The 14,014-nt window shown below is 36.6% G+C and overlaps 1 protein-coding gene across 1 annotated transcript in view; it reads right to left on the reverse strand.

Moving 5' to 3' along the window:
- LOC145682782 (uncharacterized) overlaps positions 1-14,014 on the reverse strand; it is a 190,914-nt gene that overhangs the window by 73,716 nt on the left and 103,184 nt on the right. The window contains exon 5 of the mRNA XM_081754160.1: positions 720-841. Coding sequence (XP_081610286.1) covers positions 720-841 — 122 coding nt within the window. The remainder of the gene's footprint in view (positions 1-719; positions 842-14,014) is intronic.

Below are 14,014 nucleotides of genomic sequence, written 5' to 3' on the forward strand. Positions count from 1 at the left end.
GAGAGCTTTTGTATGATTTTGGATGAGAGGTGTTCGAACACCCACAGTACAACCTAGATTTGGCGCCGAGCGACTACCACCTCTTCCCAGCTGTGAAGACAGGACTCGATACACAGTGCTTCCATACTGACGTCGAACTGCATGCCGGTATAAACCAGTGGTTGAGATCGTAGGCGGCAAATTTCTACCACGACAATATCGAAAAAACTTGTGCCACGGTATGATGTCTTAATTGCGTTGCGCGATGCGATTGTGTTTTAAAATAGCTTAAGAGTTTACCTTTCAAACGTATATAATGCAATTTGATTTGTTCATTCAGTTGACTTTTTATTTCAGAACATCTATTACTTTCCGGAAAGCCCTCGTATTTCTCGATAAACACATCGCCGGTCATTATCGATTATAAACTAAACTAAATGTTAAACAGAGGGCGTATTTACTGTTTCTTTACGTTTAGAATTACAGTATTTTGAAAAATGAAAACACAAACCTAACAAGGGCGCCCATGTTGTGGTTTTCAAGGGAGGACAAGTATAAGCGACGTTTCAAATATAGTTTCAAATTTTGCTGTAACTAATGTAAAAATTCTATTGAGTTTTCGATATTCCCAGGTACAATTTCCTCTTAGGGGGGCGAGCACCCCTCCTTGTCCCCTTCTGATGGGCGCCCTTGAAACCTAACTACATTGTGTCTAATAATAAGAATTGATTATACCTTACCTGCACACTGTTCCCAAGAGATAGAATACGAGGAGAAACAATATTACACAAACTGAGCCCAAGACTCCAGCCACCAGATACACCTGGTCCTGTAACGTCAACTTCAGAGGGAAATCGGAAGACTGCGAACAAAGATATTGGAAGATACATGTTAGAAAATGAATGATTTGTTCATATCAAGTTACGAAAAATCATTACTAATCTTCAAAGTCATTGGTTTTGATGTATCGTATTAGTGATCCAGGTATGAAAATCCCTGGGTATTATTAGTAATTGAAGGGTTTGGTGCAAGGAGGAGGCAGCTCCACTTTTTCCAGTATGTAGCAAATTAAAAACAAAACTTTTTAAAAAAATTCAGTTTTCACCGAAACCAAACAATATTCAGCTCCATCTGCCGCATTTCTTTGGAACTAGCGAGTGGAGCTGCCTCATTCTTGTACCAAACGAAGCGCCTTTTTCTTTTGTATGTGATAGGGTGTGCAACTCAATAGCGGCACAGAGTGGAGCTGCCTCCTTTTTGCACATATCCCTTCAATTACTATAATTTTCCTGAAAAGAAAGGGGTTCTGCTTTCAGAATATTACAAATTTCTGGTGGTGATAGACGAGGTTCACGAAAGAACAGTTAGAAAAATAAAACTGTGTCCAGGAACGTACAACATAGATGCTGCTTATCAATCTCTGTATGATACTGTAAGTTGACGTGGATAATGGACATGAATGCGTTTCCAAGCACAGGTCCCATTTACAAAACTATTTCTTTTGCCACGTTTATCATCTCCAGAAATTTGTAACGTAGTCATAACAGTCATTTTGAGGCATTTCAAGGTAGTAACGGTCAACTCAATAAAGTCTTGCTTCCTAAAATGAACTTTGAACAGTAAAAATAATCGTCCATTTATTTTGAAAGTTTATTTTCTAAGAGACAGATGAACGAATTCCACAAACTACAGGTGAAAGTCCGAGCGGATAATATATATAATATCCGCTCGGACTTTCACCTGTATATAACTATCCGTAACGCATCCGTAATATATCTATCCGCATCCGCATTTACCCACATCATCTCTATCCACATCCGAAGATGAGAATCATTATTATTTAAAACTTGCTTGTTCTATAATAACTATAGTTTCAAACTAGTTCCTATTGTAATAATACTTCCTTATACTATAAATACCTCCTTTATAGTTTCGTGAATCTTATTAGTATATATTTATTTATTTATTTATTTACAAAGTTCCATACAGCACTAGGCCAATTAGCTGAAACTGTACAACAAAGATAAAAAAAGAGAAAAAAGATGTAAATACAGAAAAAAAGGTCAACTCTCAATATGCAAAGTTCTTATTAATTGAGTTCTAAAGTTTCTCTCAGGTAAAAATGTTACATCCTGTTGACAACGTTTTATAGGTAGTGCGCTAGCCTGTATAACAAGGAAAGCTTTACAATCGATAATCTGTGTGTGTCATAAGTTAGCAACTTGAAATGAAATCTTTGAGTTTTACGTCCCACGGTTATGCCGGTTAGGCTAAAGGAGACGGTGATGATGAGTAATGAATGAAATGGTGGAATGAAGAAAGTGGGAGGAAACGGAAGAACCCCGAGAAAACCCACGCACACGGTGTTTGTCCACCACAAAGTCCACTTGGTGGGGGCTGGAAGTTAGCAAGTTGAGAGAACGAGTTGGTCGCTGAGGAACACAAAAGTTGATCTGCGATCATAAGAATTAAGAATCAATTTTGTCATTGATGATCTTACCCAAGTAAAGTAAATCAGCTCCATGGCGAACGTAAGTCATTAAAAACATTAGTGCTTGTTTCGAGTAATTACGTAACTCGGAAATTCTAACAATGACAAGTAAGAAGTTTAATACAGAGTTAATGCGAGATAGATTACTAGTAATAAATTTAGGGCTAAACATTCAACACTATCACTTCCTATTGGTGGCCAACTACGCTAAATTAAATGTAACAAAATTCATGCAAACAGAAACATGAAAAATGGAAATGCAGATATAATATATTCCCTTAAATGCAGATATCTAACAAAAAAGCACTAGCAATGCCATATCCGTCGACCAATTTGAGAGCCAACTTTTTTTTTTTTTTTTTTTTTTTTTTAAGTCTCTCCTAACTAGTAAGTATCTCTGCACAGAAAACGAAAGAAGAAAGAAGAATAAGTCACCTCGTACAAACTGCCAGAAGATCAGAGGTGTTTTCCCGTTTAGCCTTTTCCCCGTTTCGCCTTATGCCTGTTTTCATTACTTCAGGCTATGATGTTAAGATAGTGTATGCTAATTTGAATATTTGATTGTGAGGCGAAATGGGAATTCCCGTTTTGCCTTACACCAAAGAAAGGAATTTCCAAACTATGATAGGGAAATTTAGTGTCATTTTGCAAAATATTTGCAAAGCTAGTAGTAGGCCTATTTACGTTTGAACGAATAGAACACCGTATAATCAAAGTAAGTATTCAGAGTAATGTATTATTTAAGTCACTGTTTAAAAAAAAAAAAATGTTCATGCAGTCTTATATTTGTACATCAAATATGAAGAAGACCGCAGCGGAAGAACTAACATGAACAATTATTAAGATATAGGTAAGTATATAGTAATAGTTGTAATAAGATGTAAGTAATTTTAACACTGAAGCTTCTCTGCATGCTTCTAGTATTTATACTTGCAGCTTCTCCAAGTTATTTTAGAACTGTAGATGTGGAACTTTTTTTGAATGGCATTCTAGCCAGCACACGTATATATAGTCCGTTTTTTATTTACAGTGTAACACAATTAACCGGTCGTAATTAAGTAATATTCCGTTTGTCTTTACTTTCTCCAGGGAAAGTATAACGTTTTTTCTGTTGGTGTTTAAAGTTAACTTATTTTGTTCTCTCCAGGGAGGAGATTGCTAACGGAAATTATTGTAGTGAAACTGCATCTGTTGTCCCTACTTGTGGTGGCATCAAACACGCTCTATATAACATACGAGCATGAACCCGACCACAACTATTGCAAAAATTGAATAAATTGAAGGTGGGAGGATCGTGGAGTAAAACTCATGACGACATGGTTGGTAGATGAAGGCATTTACGGTTGTAGAATACTTTGTTTATCATTTCTTACTTTCTTCTTGCGTTGTTTTAGTATATATTTTTTCCGAAATCGTAAAAATCTAGTATGACAGTAGTAGTAGAAGTAAAAATATTAAAGCATTTTCGTTAGAATTTCTGTGTTATTTATTCTAGTCTTTCTATCTTCAACAGATTTTCGGCATTGTTGAAAATTTGGAGATTCTGTGTCAGCGCGACAGGATTGTAATGGATGGGATGTTTCAGACTGCACCTCACATTTTCTCCCAATTGTGTACTCTGCACGGAAAATATTTGGGCTAGATGTTTCTCTCTTCTTTTGCTTACTTCCCAGTGAAAAGCAAGACACATATGTAAGATTACTGGAGGTAATCAGGGAAGAAGCAGAGAAATTTGGACTCCGTTCCAAATAAAGAAGTTTCTATAGATATTTTGAGAAAGCAGCAATCTGAGTGCGTTTCTATAGAGATTTTGAGGGTGTTTCTTCCAGTTCTCTCAGTCTGTATGGAGAACTGTTCAGCAGTTAGGACTTTCTTAATTGTACAATACGAAGCAAAAAACCTGCAACATGAAAGTTTAAGTTCATTGTGAAACTACGCCAACAACGTAGGCAACCAACCTAACGTCTTTGTGGCACTGATCACGCCAGGATAACCTTCGGCTTCGTCCCCCTGCACACTTCGTTTGGAGCAAGAAATGCATAGACCACGTGACTACAAACCACAAATTTCTCACAAGATGGAGTAATAGATTGAGGTTCTTCTCACTTCTCTTCTCATTTTACATCCTCAGTTTTAAAGAGAGAGAAAGGGAAAAGGTCAACGTGATAAAAACTAAATAAAGAGGAATATGCGAAATATAAAGGGAAAGAAAACGTGCGCATCTATTGACAAATGACATATGCACTTCAAAGGAGACCACCTCAAATTTTGTTATGAACCATATATAATAACTGTGAGAATCAGCAAACCACAAAGACATAATTACACACAGTAAGTGTTATATAACACATATTTATTTAAACAAATAAAAATGCTCGCAGAAAGCTGAAAATGTCTTTAAAATCTCAACCATAACTGAAACAAGAGATTACGTCTCTATTGTTTTTCTTCGTAGCATCCATCTACATGGAGAAATGAGAAAGAGAGAACATCTTAAGAGATTCGCACGTATAAAATATCGGAAACTGCTAAATGGAAAAAATTACAGTCTTTGGATGGGATTCGAACGCAGAACCATAGTATTAGAAATCCCACACTCTACCGATGTAGCTAGTCTGATAGTAATACCCTGTTCCTCCATCATTACCTATGAAAGATGGAATGGAGTCTGCAGAAAACTACGTCTAACATGTCCACGACAGACCGCCTATAACCTATGTCTAATTGGTACTTTAAAAAGCTAGTTCTACACGTGCATAGAAAAGTAAAATCAAATGAGTAGTTAGTACACATCACTTTGTCTGTCTCACTCTATCTCTGACTATAGAAATCGAGGAAGAAGAAAAAAGTATAGAGGTGAGAACACAGGAAGAACAAGCAAAAATATAAGTTGCAGGAAACTGAATATCAAGGAGAGAGAGAGAGAGAGACATAGAGACAGAGAGAAAAATAGAGGGAACGGAGCAAATGATTTAATATACATCGGAAAAGAAGGTTCACAACTGTGCTATACCTTTAATGTATTGAATACTCTGCAGGCCCGTATCCACGGGGTGCTAGGGGGCCGGGCCCCCCTTAAACTTTGGCTGGCCCCAATAAAGGTTTCACGATAGGCTTGGAAATGAACTATAATATGGTGATGAAGTATAATATGATTGGGTCGGGCTCCCCCTAACTTCGGCCGCTCCCCCCCTAAATTTTTGGGCTGGCTACGGGCCTGATACTCTGTTTCTTCTAAATTGCTTGCTAGATGACAAATATTAATTTGTAAAAACGTAGCAAATGCCCGCGTTGTCTTGTTTTCTTACTGTTTGAGTAATAGTGGAAAACGTGGTTTATGCAACATAATAAATTACTAATTTTCCCACAACAACCATGTAGATGTTGTTGATGATTTTGAGTTTAACGTCCGTTCACCAGCGAGACTATATGAGACGTGGACCTACTTATTAACGTGGAATCCGAACCATATGAGCTGCTGCCGGGAATCGAAGCAACCATGTACTGTTGGTAAGAAATTTCTAAGCAAAAGAAAAAACTGATCAGCAAAATACATAAAACGATAGTCCTGCAAACTATTACTTAGAGAGAATTTATTGTAAAATCAATACATCCATGTGGCTGTATATAGTCCTAAAGTGATTAGAAAACTTAATATTAAACTGTCGATCACATTGCTTTACTTATTTGAATTCAATGTCGTATAGATTCGGTTTTAGCTCTAGTTTTCAGCGTTCTCACTTCGATTCTTAACTTGTTGGAAATATGCATTAATCGAAATTATAAAAGTATACGAAATTTAACTAGCTAAAAGAAGAGAATAACATAAAAATCCGGATTAGAGTACGTCGTCGCCAACATGTGCTTTTATTTCAGGGAGCATAAAGTCGAGAAGATCAACATTTTTTTTACCATTAAGTCGGTATTCGATGGATACCACCTCAACCTGCAGTCTCGCATATCCATCCCCAACAGTGAATCGTCACATGACCCATTCGCGCTGAACGGGCCATATATTGTGGATCAAACCGTCTTCCAGATGGACGATACACACGTGTTGGCCCAAAGTTTCCAGTGGAAAATATTTTCTCATCTGTAAAGACAACAGTGTCCCAGTGGCAAGTAATATTTAGCTCTGCAAACGCCAGTCTATCGACTTTGTGATCTTCTGTCAATCTCTCCTTAACAGCAGCCCGGAAGGACCTTAAGCCTGCGGCCCGAAGTCGCCGTCGGACTGTAGTTACATCACCTGGAAAGGCGGTAGACTGCTGCAGTTGTCGGGCACACATGAAAGGCTGTCGACAGCATTAATCAACTAATCGTTGGTCTTGTGTCGGTGAGGACACTCGTGGCCGACCACTTCCAGATTTTCGAGTTAGACTTCCAGTTTCCTCATATTGTTTCCACCATCTGAACGCTGTTGCACGATGCACACCTAATCGAGCTCCTGCTTCAGGAACACTCAATTCCGCATGTTCAATAAGAGCGATAACACTCTCACGTACAGAATGATCATATTGCGCCATTCTTACACAAAAGTAAAAGTGCTAAACACGTCTTTGAATATAGGATAATGCACAATATTGCTATACATGACGTCGTATTATGAAAGGCATGCGTAGAAGTAGATGTGCTTGTAATCAACTGTTGTTGCAAGCAAAAATACTCACTCACTGTTAGTAACAAAATATTTTCCATTTTTTTTTTAAATCCAATACATTAGAATATAGTAGCAGTTACTATATTTCAAGAACATAACTTCCATCGAGTGGTGAGCATAAACACAAACTCGTAACTATGCAACAGTTTACTTCCATCAAATCCCCCTAAGCACTTTACAGATTTAATCTGATTTATTTGTGCAATTTAGATACATATAAGATTACGATTTGTCTGGGAAATTTGTTCATACTCGTCTAAAACAGTTCTATTCTATTATTCGCCACACGTATACATTATATGACAAACAACAAAACAGAAAAAAGTAAATTGCAAATACTCTAGACAATATTTATCAAAACGTACTAGGGAATTAAGGTATAGCCGCGCGGTTTAGTAGAGTAGTCTACTACCTCCGCATTCTCGTGTTCAAATCCACGTGAGGTTCGAATCTATTCTCTGTTTGTTTTTTGTTTTATCTTTTGCTTCACAACGAACGTTTTTTCTATAATTCCTATAAGCTATGACTTGCAAACCCTAAACAAAATACACATGTTTATTGTAATACTCTAATCCGGATTTTTATGTAATTCTCTTCTTTTAGCTAGTTAAATTTTGTATACTTTTATAATTTCGATTAATGCATATTTCCAACAAGTTAAGAATCGAAGTGAGAACGCTGAAATCTAGAGCTAAAACCGAATCTATACGACATTGAATTCAAATAATTAAAACAATGTGATCGACAGTTTAATATTAAGTTTTCTAATCACTTTACGATGTATTGATTTTACAATAAATTCTCTCTAAGTAATAGTTTGCAGGACTATCGTTTTATGTATTTTGCTGATCAGTTTTTTCTTTTGCTTAGAAATTTCTTACTTTGGGCCAACACGTGTGTATCGTCCATCTGGAAGACGGTTTGATCCACAATATATGGCCCGTTCAGCGCGAATGGGTCATGTGACGATTCACTGTTGGGGATGGATATGCGAGACTGCAGGTTGAGGTGGTATCCATCGAATACCGACTTAATGGTAAAAAAAATGTTGATCTTCTCGACTTTATGCTCCCTGAAATAAAAGCACATGTTGGCGACGACGTACTCTAATCCGGATTTTTATGTTATTCTCTTCTTTTAGCTAGTTAAATTTCGTATACTTTTATAATTTCGATTAATGCATATTTCCAACAAGTTAAGAATCGAAGTGAGAACGCTGAAAACTAGAGCTAAAACCGAATCTATACGACATTGAATTCAAATAAGTAAAGCAATGTGATCGACAGTTTAATATTAAGTTTTCTAATCACTTTAGGACTATATACAGCCACATGGATGTATTGATTTTACAATAAATTCTCTCTAAGTAATAGTTTGCAGGACTATCGTTTTATGTATTTTGCTGATCAGTTTTTTCTTTTGCTTAGAAATTTCTTACCAACAGTACATGGTTGCTTCGATTCCCGGCAGCAGCTCATATGGTTCGGATTCCACGTTAATAAGTAGGTCCACGTCTCATATAGTCTCGCTGGTGAACGGACGTTAAACTCAAAATCATCAACAACATCTACATGGTTGTTGTGGGAAAATTAGTAATTTATTATGTTGCATAAACCACGTTTTCCACTATTACTCAAACAGTAAGAAAACAAGACAACGCGGGCATTTGCTACGTTTTTACAAATTAATATTTGTCATCTAGCAAGCAATTTAGAAGAAACAGAGTATCAGGCCCGTAGCCAGCCCAAAAATTTAGGGGGGGAGCGGCCGAAGTTAGGGGGAGCCCGACCCAATCATATTATACTTCATCACCATATTATAGTTCATTTCCAAGCCTATCGTGAAACCTTTATTGGGGCCAGCCAAAGTTTAAGGGGGGCCCGGCCCCCTAGCACCCCGTGGATACGGGCCTGCAGAGTATCAATACATTAAAGGTATAGCACAGTTGTGAACCTTCTTTTCCGATGTATATTAAATCATTTGCTCCGTTCCCTCTATTTTCCTCTCTGTCTCTATGTCTCTCTCTCTCTCTCTCCTTGATATTCAGTTTCCTGCAACTTATATTTTTGCTTGTTCTTCCTGTGTTCTCACCTCTATACTTTTTTCTTCTTCCTCGATTTCTATAGTCAGAGATAGAGTGAGACAGACAAAGTGATGTGTACTAACTACTCATTTGATTTTACTTTTCTATGCACGTGTAGAACTAGCTTTTTAAAGTACCAATTAGACAGGTTATAGGCGGTCTGTCGTGGACATGTTAGACGTAGTTTTCTGCAGACTCCATTCCATCTTTCATAGGTAATGATGGAGGAACAGGGTATTACTATCAGACTAGCTACATCGGTAGAGTGTGGGATTTCTAATACTATGGTTCTGCGTTCGAATCCCATCCAAAGACTGTAATTTTTTCCATTTAGCAGTTTCCGATATTTTATACGTGCGAATCTCTTAAGATGTTCTCTCTTTCTCATTTCTCCATGTAGATGGATGCTACGAAGAAAAACAATAGAGAAGTAATCTCTTGTTTCAGTTATGGTTGAGATTTTAAAGACATTTTCAGCTTTCTGCGAGCATTTTTATTTGTTTAAATAAATATGTGTTATATAACACTTACTGTGTTTAATTATGTCTTTGTGGTTTGCTGATTCTCACAGTTATTATATATGGTTCATAACAAAATTTGAGGTGGTCTCGTTTGAAGTGCATATGTCATTTGTCAATAGATGCGCACGTTTTCTTTCCCTTTATATTTCGCATATTCCTCTTTATTTAGTTTTTATCACGTTGACCTTTTTCTCTTTCTCTCTCTTTAAAACTGAGGATGTAAAATGAGAAGAGAAATGAGAAGAACCTCAATCTATTACTCCATCTTGTGAGAAATTTGTGGTTTGTAGTCACGTGGTCTATGCATTTCTTGCTCCAAACGAAGTGTGCAGGGGGACGAAGCCGAAGGTTATCCTGGCGTGATCAGTGCCACAAAGACGTTAGGTTGGTTGCCTATGTTGTTGGCGTAGTTTCACAATGAACTTAAACTTTCATGTTGCAGGTTTTTTGCTTCGTATTGTACAATCCGCAGCAAAAAACCTGCAACATGAGCATGTAAGTTTATTGTGAAACGACGAAATCTTTTGCTTCAAAATAAGTGTGCAGGGGAGGACGCCGAGGTTTCTCCTGGCATAATTCGTGCCACTTATGTTATGTCGATTTCCTGCGCTGTTAGGCGTAGTTTCCCAATAAACTTACATGCTCATGTTGCAGGTTTTTTTGCTGCAGACTGTACAAAGAGAACTCTAAAGTGAAAAAATGGATTCGACGTTCAGCAGCACTACCTCTGGTACCAACTTCCCATTTAGATGTAATGCTTGTACAAACGGAAAAGAAATTATTTGACAGTTGACTAATTTTCTTTTGCCAATAACTCGGGAACAAATGAATTAATTTGGATCTTTTTGTTGTTATCCTTAGAATAGTTACAACTTGACAACTTACCAAAGTCGTTACTCTAATAGATTAATTTTTTGTTGAGTTATTAGGAAAAGAAATTTAGACACCTGAAGAATACTTTCTTTCGTGACTGTACGTTTGCAAGATGATGCGCCTGACGTTTCATGTAAGGAGAGGTTTCATGATTATCTTGTAGACACTTGGCTGGATGATGATGACTCGCTATTTCCTCCGTAAGTATGTTTTCTTTCCTACATAAATAACTGGCGTTTAATGCAAGTTCTTTTTTTTTTAAGTTATTAAATCGTTGATTATTCTATTCCGAGCATTACACAGTAAAATATTTTATTCCATTAGCATCTAATGTAGTGTAATATAGATTTTCTTGCGGCGTGCATGTATTAAAGATTCTGCATTCATTAATTTGTAAATTATCAAAAGAATAAATTCTTTTGATTTACAAAAGAAATAAGTTAGGTTTACCCAAAATTATGCTATCGACTTTCCAACGTAGATTCTCGTGCAATCCTTTGAATCTTCAATGTGTTAATGATTTTTTTTTTTTTTTTTTTTTTTTTTTTTACCTATTTGCAGTGACTTGTGTAATCACTTTGAAAACGATCAAGAACGAACAACTAACAATGCAGGAGAGTGGCACGTCAAATTACGAAAAAAAGGCATCAAGAGATCACTTAGACATGTATTCTTTCATTGAATTAATGAAAAACAAGCAACGTGAACATGAAAGACTGCGAGTAATTCTTCAAGTGAGTTATTAGGGAGCACTTAGAAAGCTAAAGTGGAGACGGCTTGAGGACAGGATTCACCGCCTAAAAGATAGACTTAACAACAGTGAAATTGATGTAATTTCATATATTGATCCTGTTTAATATTATATCCAAATAGAAACTTGATATGCTATTTTGGGTGTGATAATAAACTTTATCTTCTTGTAAGATATTTGAGTTTAATTTGTATGAAATAGAAGAGAGGTTATAGCTCAGAATAAAATAAATCCCTCTTTGTTACAGATACGGAGTGAAAATTCTCTTGTATGTTATAAGGCGAAACGGGAATTTCCGTTTCGCCTTAAGATAACATCCTTATCGGTTGTCTCTCAAAATATGTTTGAGGGCATAAGGCGAAACGGGAAAAGGCCAAACGGGCATAAATCAAATCAGATTAGCACTTCATATTTATTATAAGATTTTAAAGCAGAGAAAAAGGGGGAAATAACCAAAATCAATTTTGTTCTGGCGACTGTGTGCCCGAAAGCAAAATCATGATTTATTACAAAATTAATAGTATTTAGAAGATCGATCACTATCTTTTCACAAACATCCGCATTTTTATCCACCATGCGCACAGAACTTGAAAATATATCCACAGATCTCTAATTATACAGGGTGTTTCAAAACAACATCGACAACGTTTGGGAGGTGATTCCTGACATCAAGATAAGACAAAAAGTATAGACCAACCTGGGTGCACAAATGCTTCCTTTCAGAGTTATAGGCTGCCAAAAACACGAAAAAATGAACTTGAAAGGTCCATAGCTTTAAAACTATGGGATCTACCGTAGTCGGGTCAAGACTTCACTTAGGAACTAGTATGTGCCCTATCCAAATATCCAAGTTTCAGAATCCTCAGACACTTATGCAACAATTTTTAGACAGGTAGTGGGTGAGTACTTCAGTTTACATGCCCGTAGCCAAATTCCCTCTGTAAAAATTGTTGCGTGAGTACCTTAGGACTCTGAAACATGTATTTTTGGATAATGCACGTATTACTTCCTAAGTGAAGTCTTGACCCGACTACGATACATCCCACAGTTTGAGAGCTATGGTCCTTTAAAAGTTCATTTTTTTCATGATTTCGGAAGCCTATAACTCCGAAAGGAAGCATTTGTGCACCCAGATTGGTCTATACTTTTTGTCTTACCTTGGTGTCAGAAATCACCTCCCAAGCGTTGTCGGTTTGTTTTTGAAACACCCTGTAGGCCTCCTATAAGTACGAAAACTACCTGCCACAGAGAGCAGTTTTCTATTACCACTCGAACACCCGAAATATAATTTCCGAGAATTCAAATTTCAGTAGCTTCTGTTAAGTTTGCCCATTACTACCTTGACTGCCTGAATTACAGAATCGATTTTTTTTTTTTTTTTACAAATTTTACAATACCCCAAAACATATATATTCAATATATCAAATAATGATACCATCATTTATCTATTGTATTTATATTTTTTCAAATAAATTTTGTTAATATCCAGGTAATATTTATCCCACAATACCAAATTTATCCCAATATTTTTTCCGGTTTCTAATCGATTCTCCCTTGTAAGTGTATATCTATCTATCTATCTATATCTATATATCTATCTCTATATATCTATCTCTATCTATCTATCTATCTATATATATATATATATATATATATATATATATATATATATATATATATATATATATATATATATATATATATCGTACAAAATCAACAATGATAGTATTTTTTTCTTTTTTTAAACTAGCATACATGTAGTGCCTGACTTAATGTTTGTGCTTATGTAGCTCGTTATGCAACCAATAATTCGCTTTTGTACCGCTGGTTGCCTAGTTATCAGTTATTAAACCTTTAAACACGTAAAATCTCGGTGGACACGCATATAATTTAATCATACTCGACCCTAACCATAGGAGCTAAATACACGGTTCAGATTGGTTGGAATTCAGTTTCTCGTCACGTAGTATACATATAGTACAAATCAGATCCCAATTGCAGTTGTTTTCCATAGCCGATCATGCTAGCGTGTGGGCTCAAGGCGCCCATCAGGGGGGGCAAGGTGGGGCGCTTGCCTCCTAGAGGAAATTGTACTTCAGAATATCGAAAAGCCAATAGAATTTTTACATTAGTTACAGCAAAATTTGAAACTATTTTTGAAACGTCGCTTATACTTGCCCCCCTTCCTTAGAAACCACAACATGGGGCCCTTGTGTGGACTAGTAATGAAAATCGCTTTTGATGGGTCCTAGGACAGATTTATTTTCAAAAATTTGTCATAACACATTAAAATAAGATAAAAATGATATTCATTTACCCTTGTACATAATATAATGCATAAATTGTGCTTTTCCACCATTTACCTAGAGATTTCTGAAAGCCCTTATAAACAATGGCGTTATAAATAAACAAGGGAGTAAGAGGTGAGGACTTCGCGAAGCGAGGGGCGTAGGGGGTAGTTTGGAGAGAGAGAGGGTGAGGTGCCGGAAGCACCAAGAGGGGGCAATAAAAGAAATGATTAACTTACGTCACGAAACCTAGCTGAGCGAGCGTCAGCGAGTGAAGGAGGTTAAAAGCCCCGCAGAGCTCGTTTTATTCCACTTTTGTCCTCATTATAATACCACGTGACATTACGTCACTCGGTGGTGCAACTTCG

The sequence above is a fragment of the Thermobia domestica genome, chromosome 1 (assembly GCF_964235325.1).
Source record: "Thermobia domestica chromosome 1, izTheDome1.hap1.1, whole genome shotgun sequence".
Lineage (NCBI taxonomy): Eukaryota > Metazoa > Arthropoda > Insecta > Zygentoma > Lepismatidae > Thermobia > Thermobia domestica.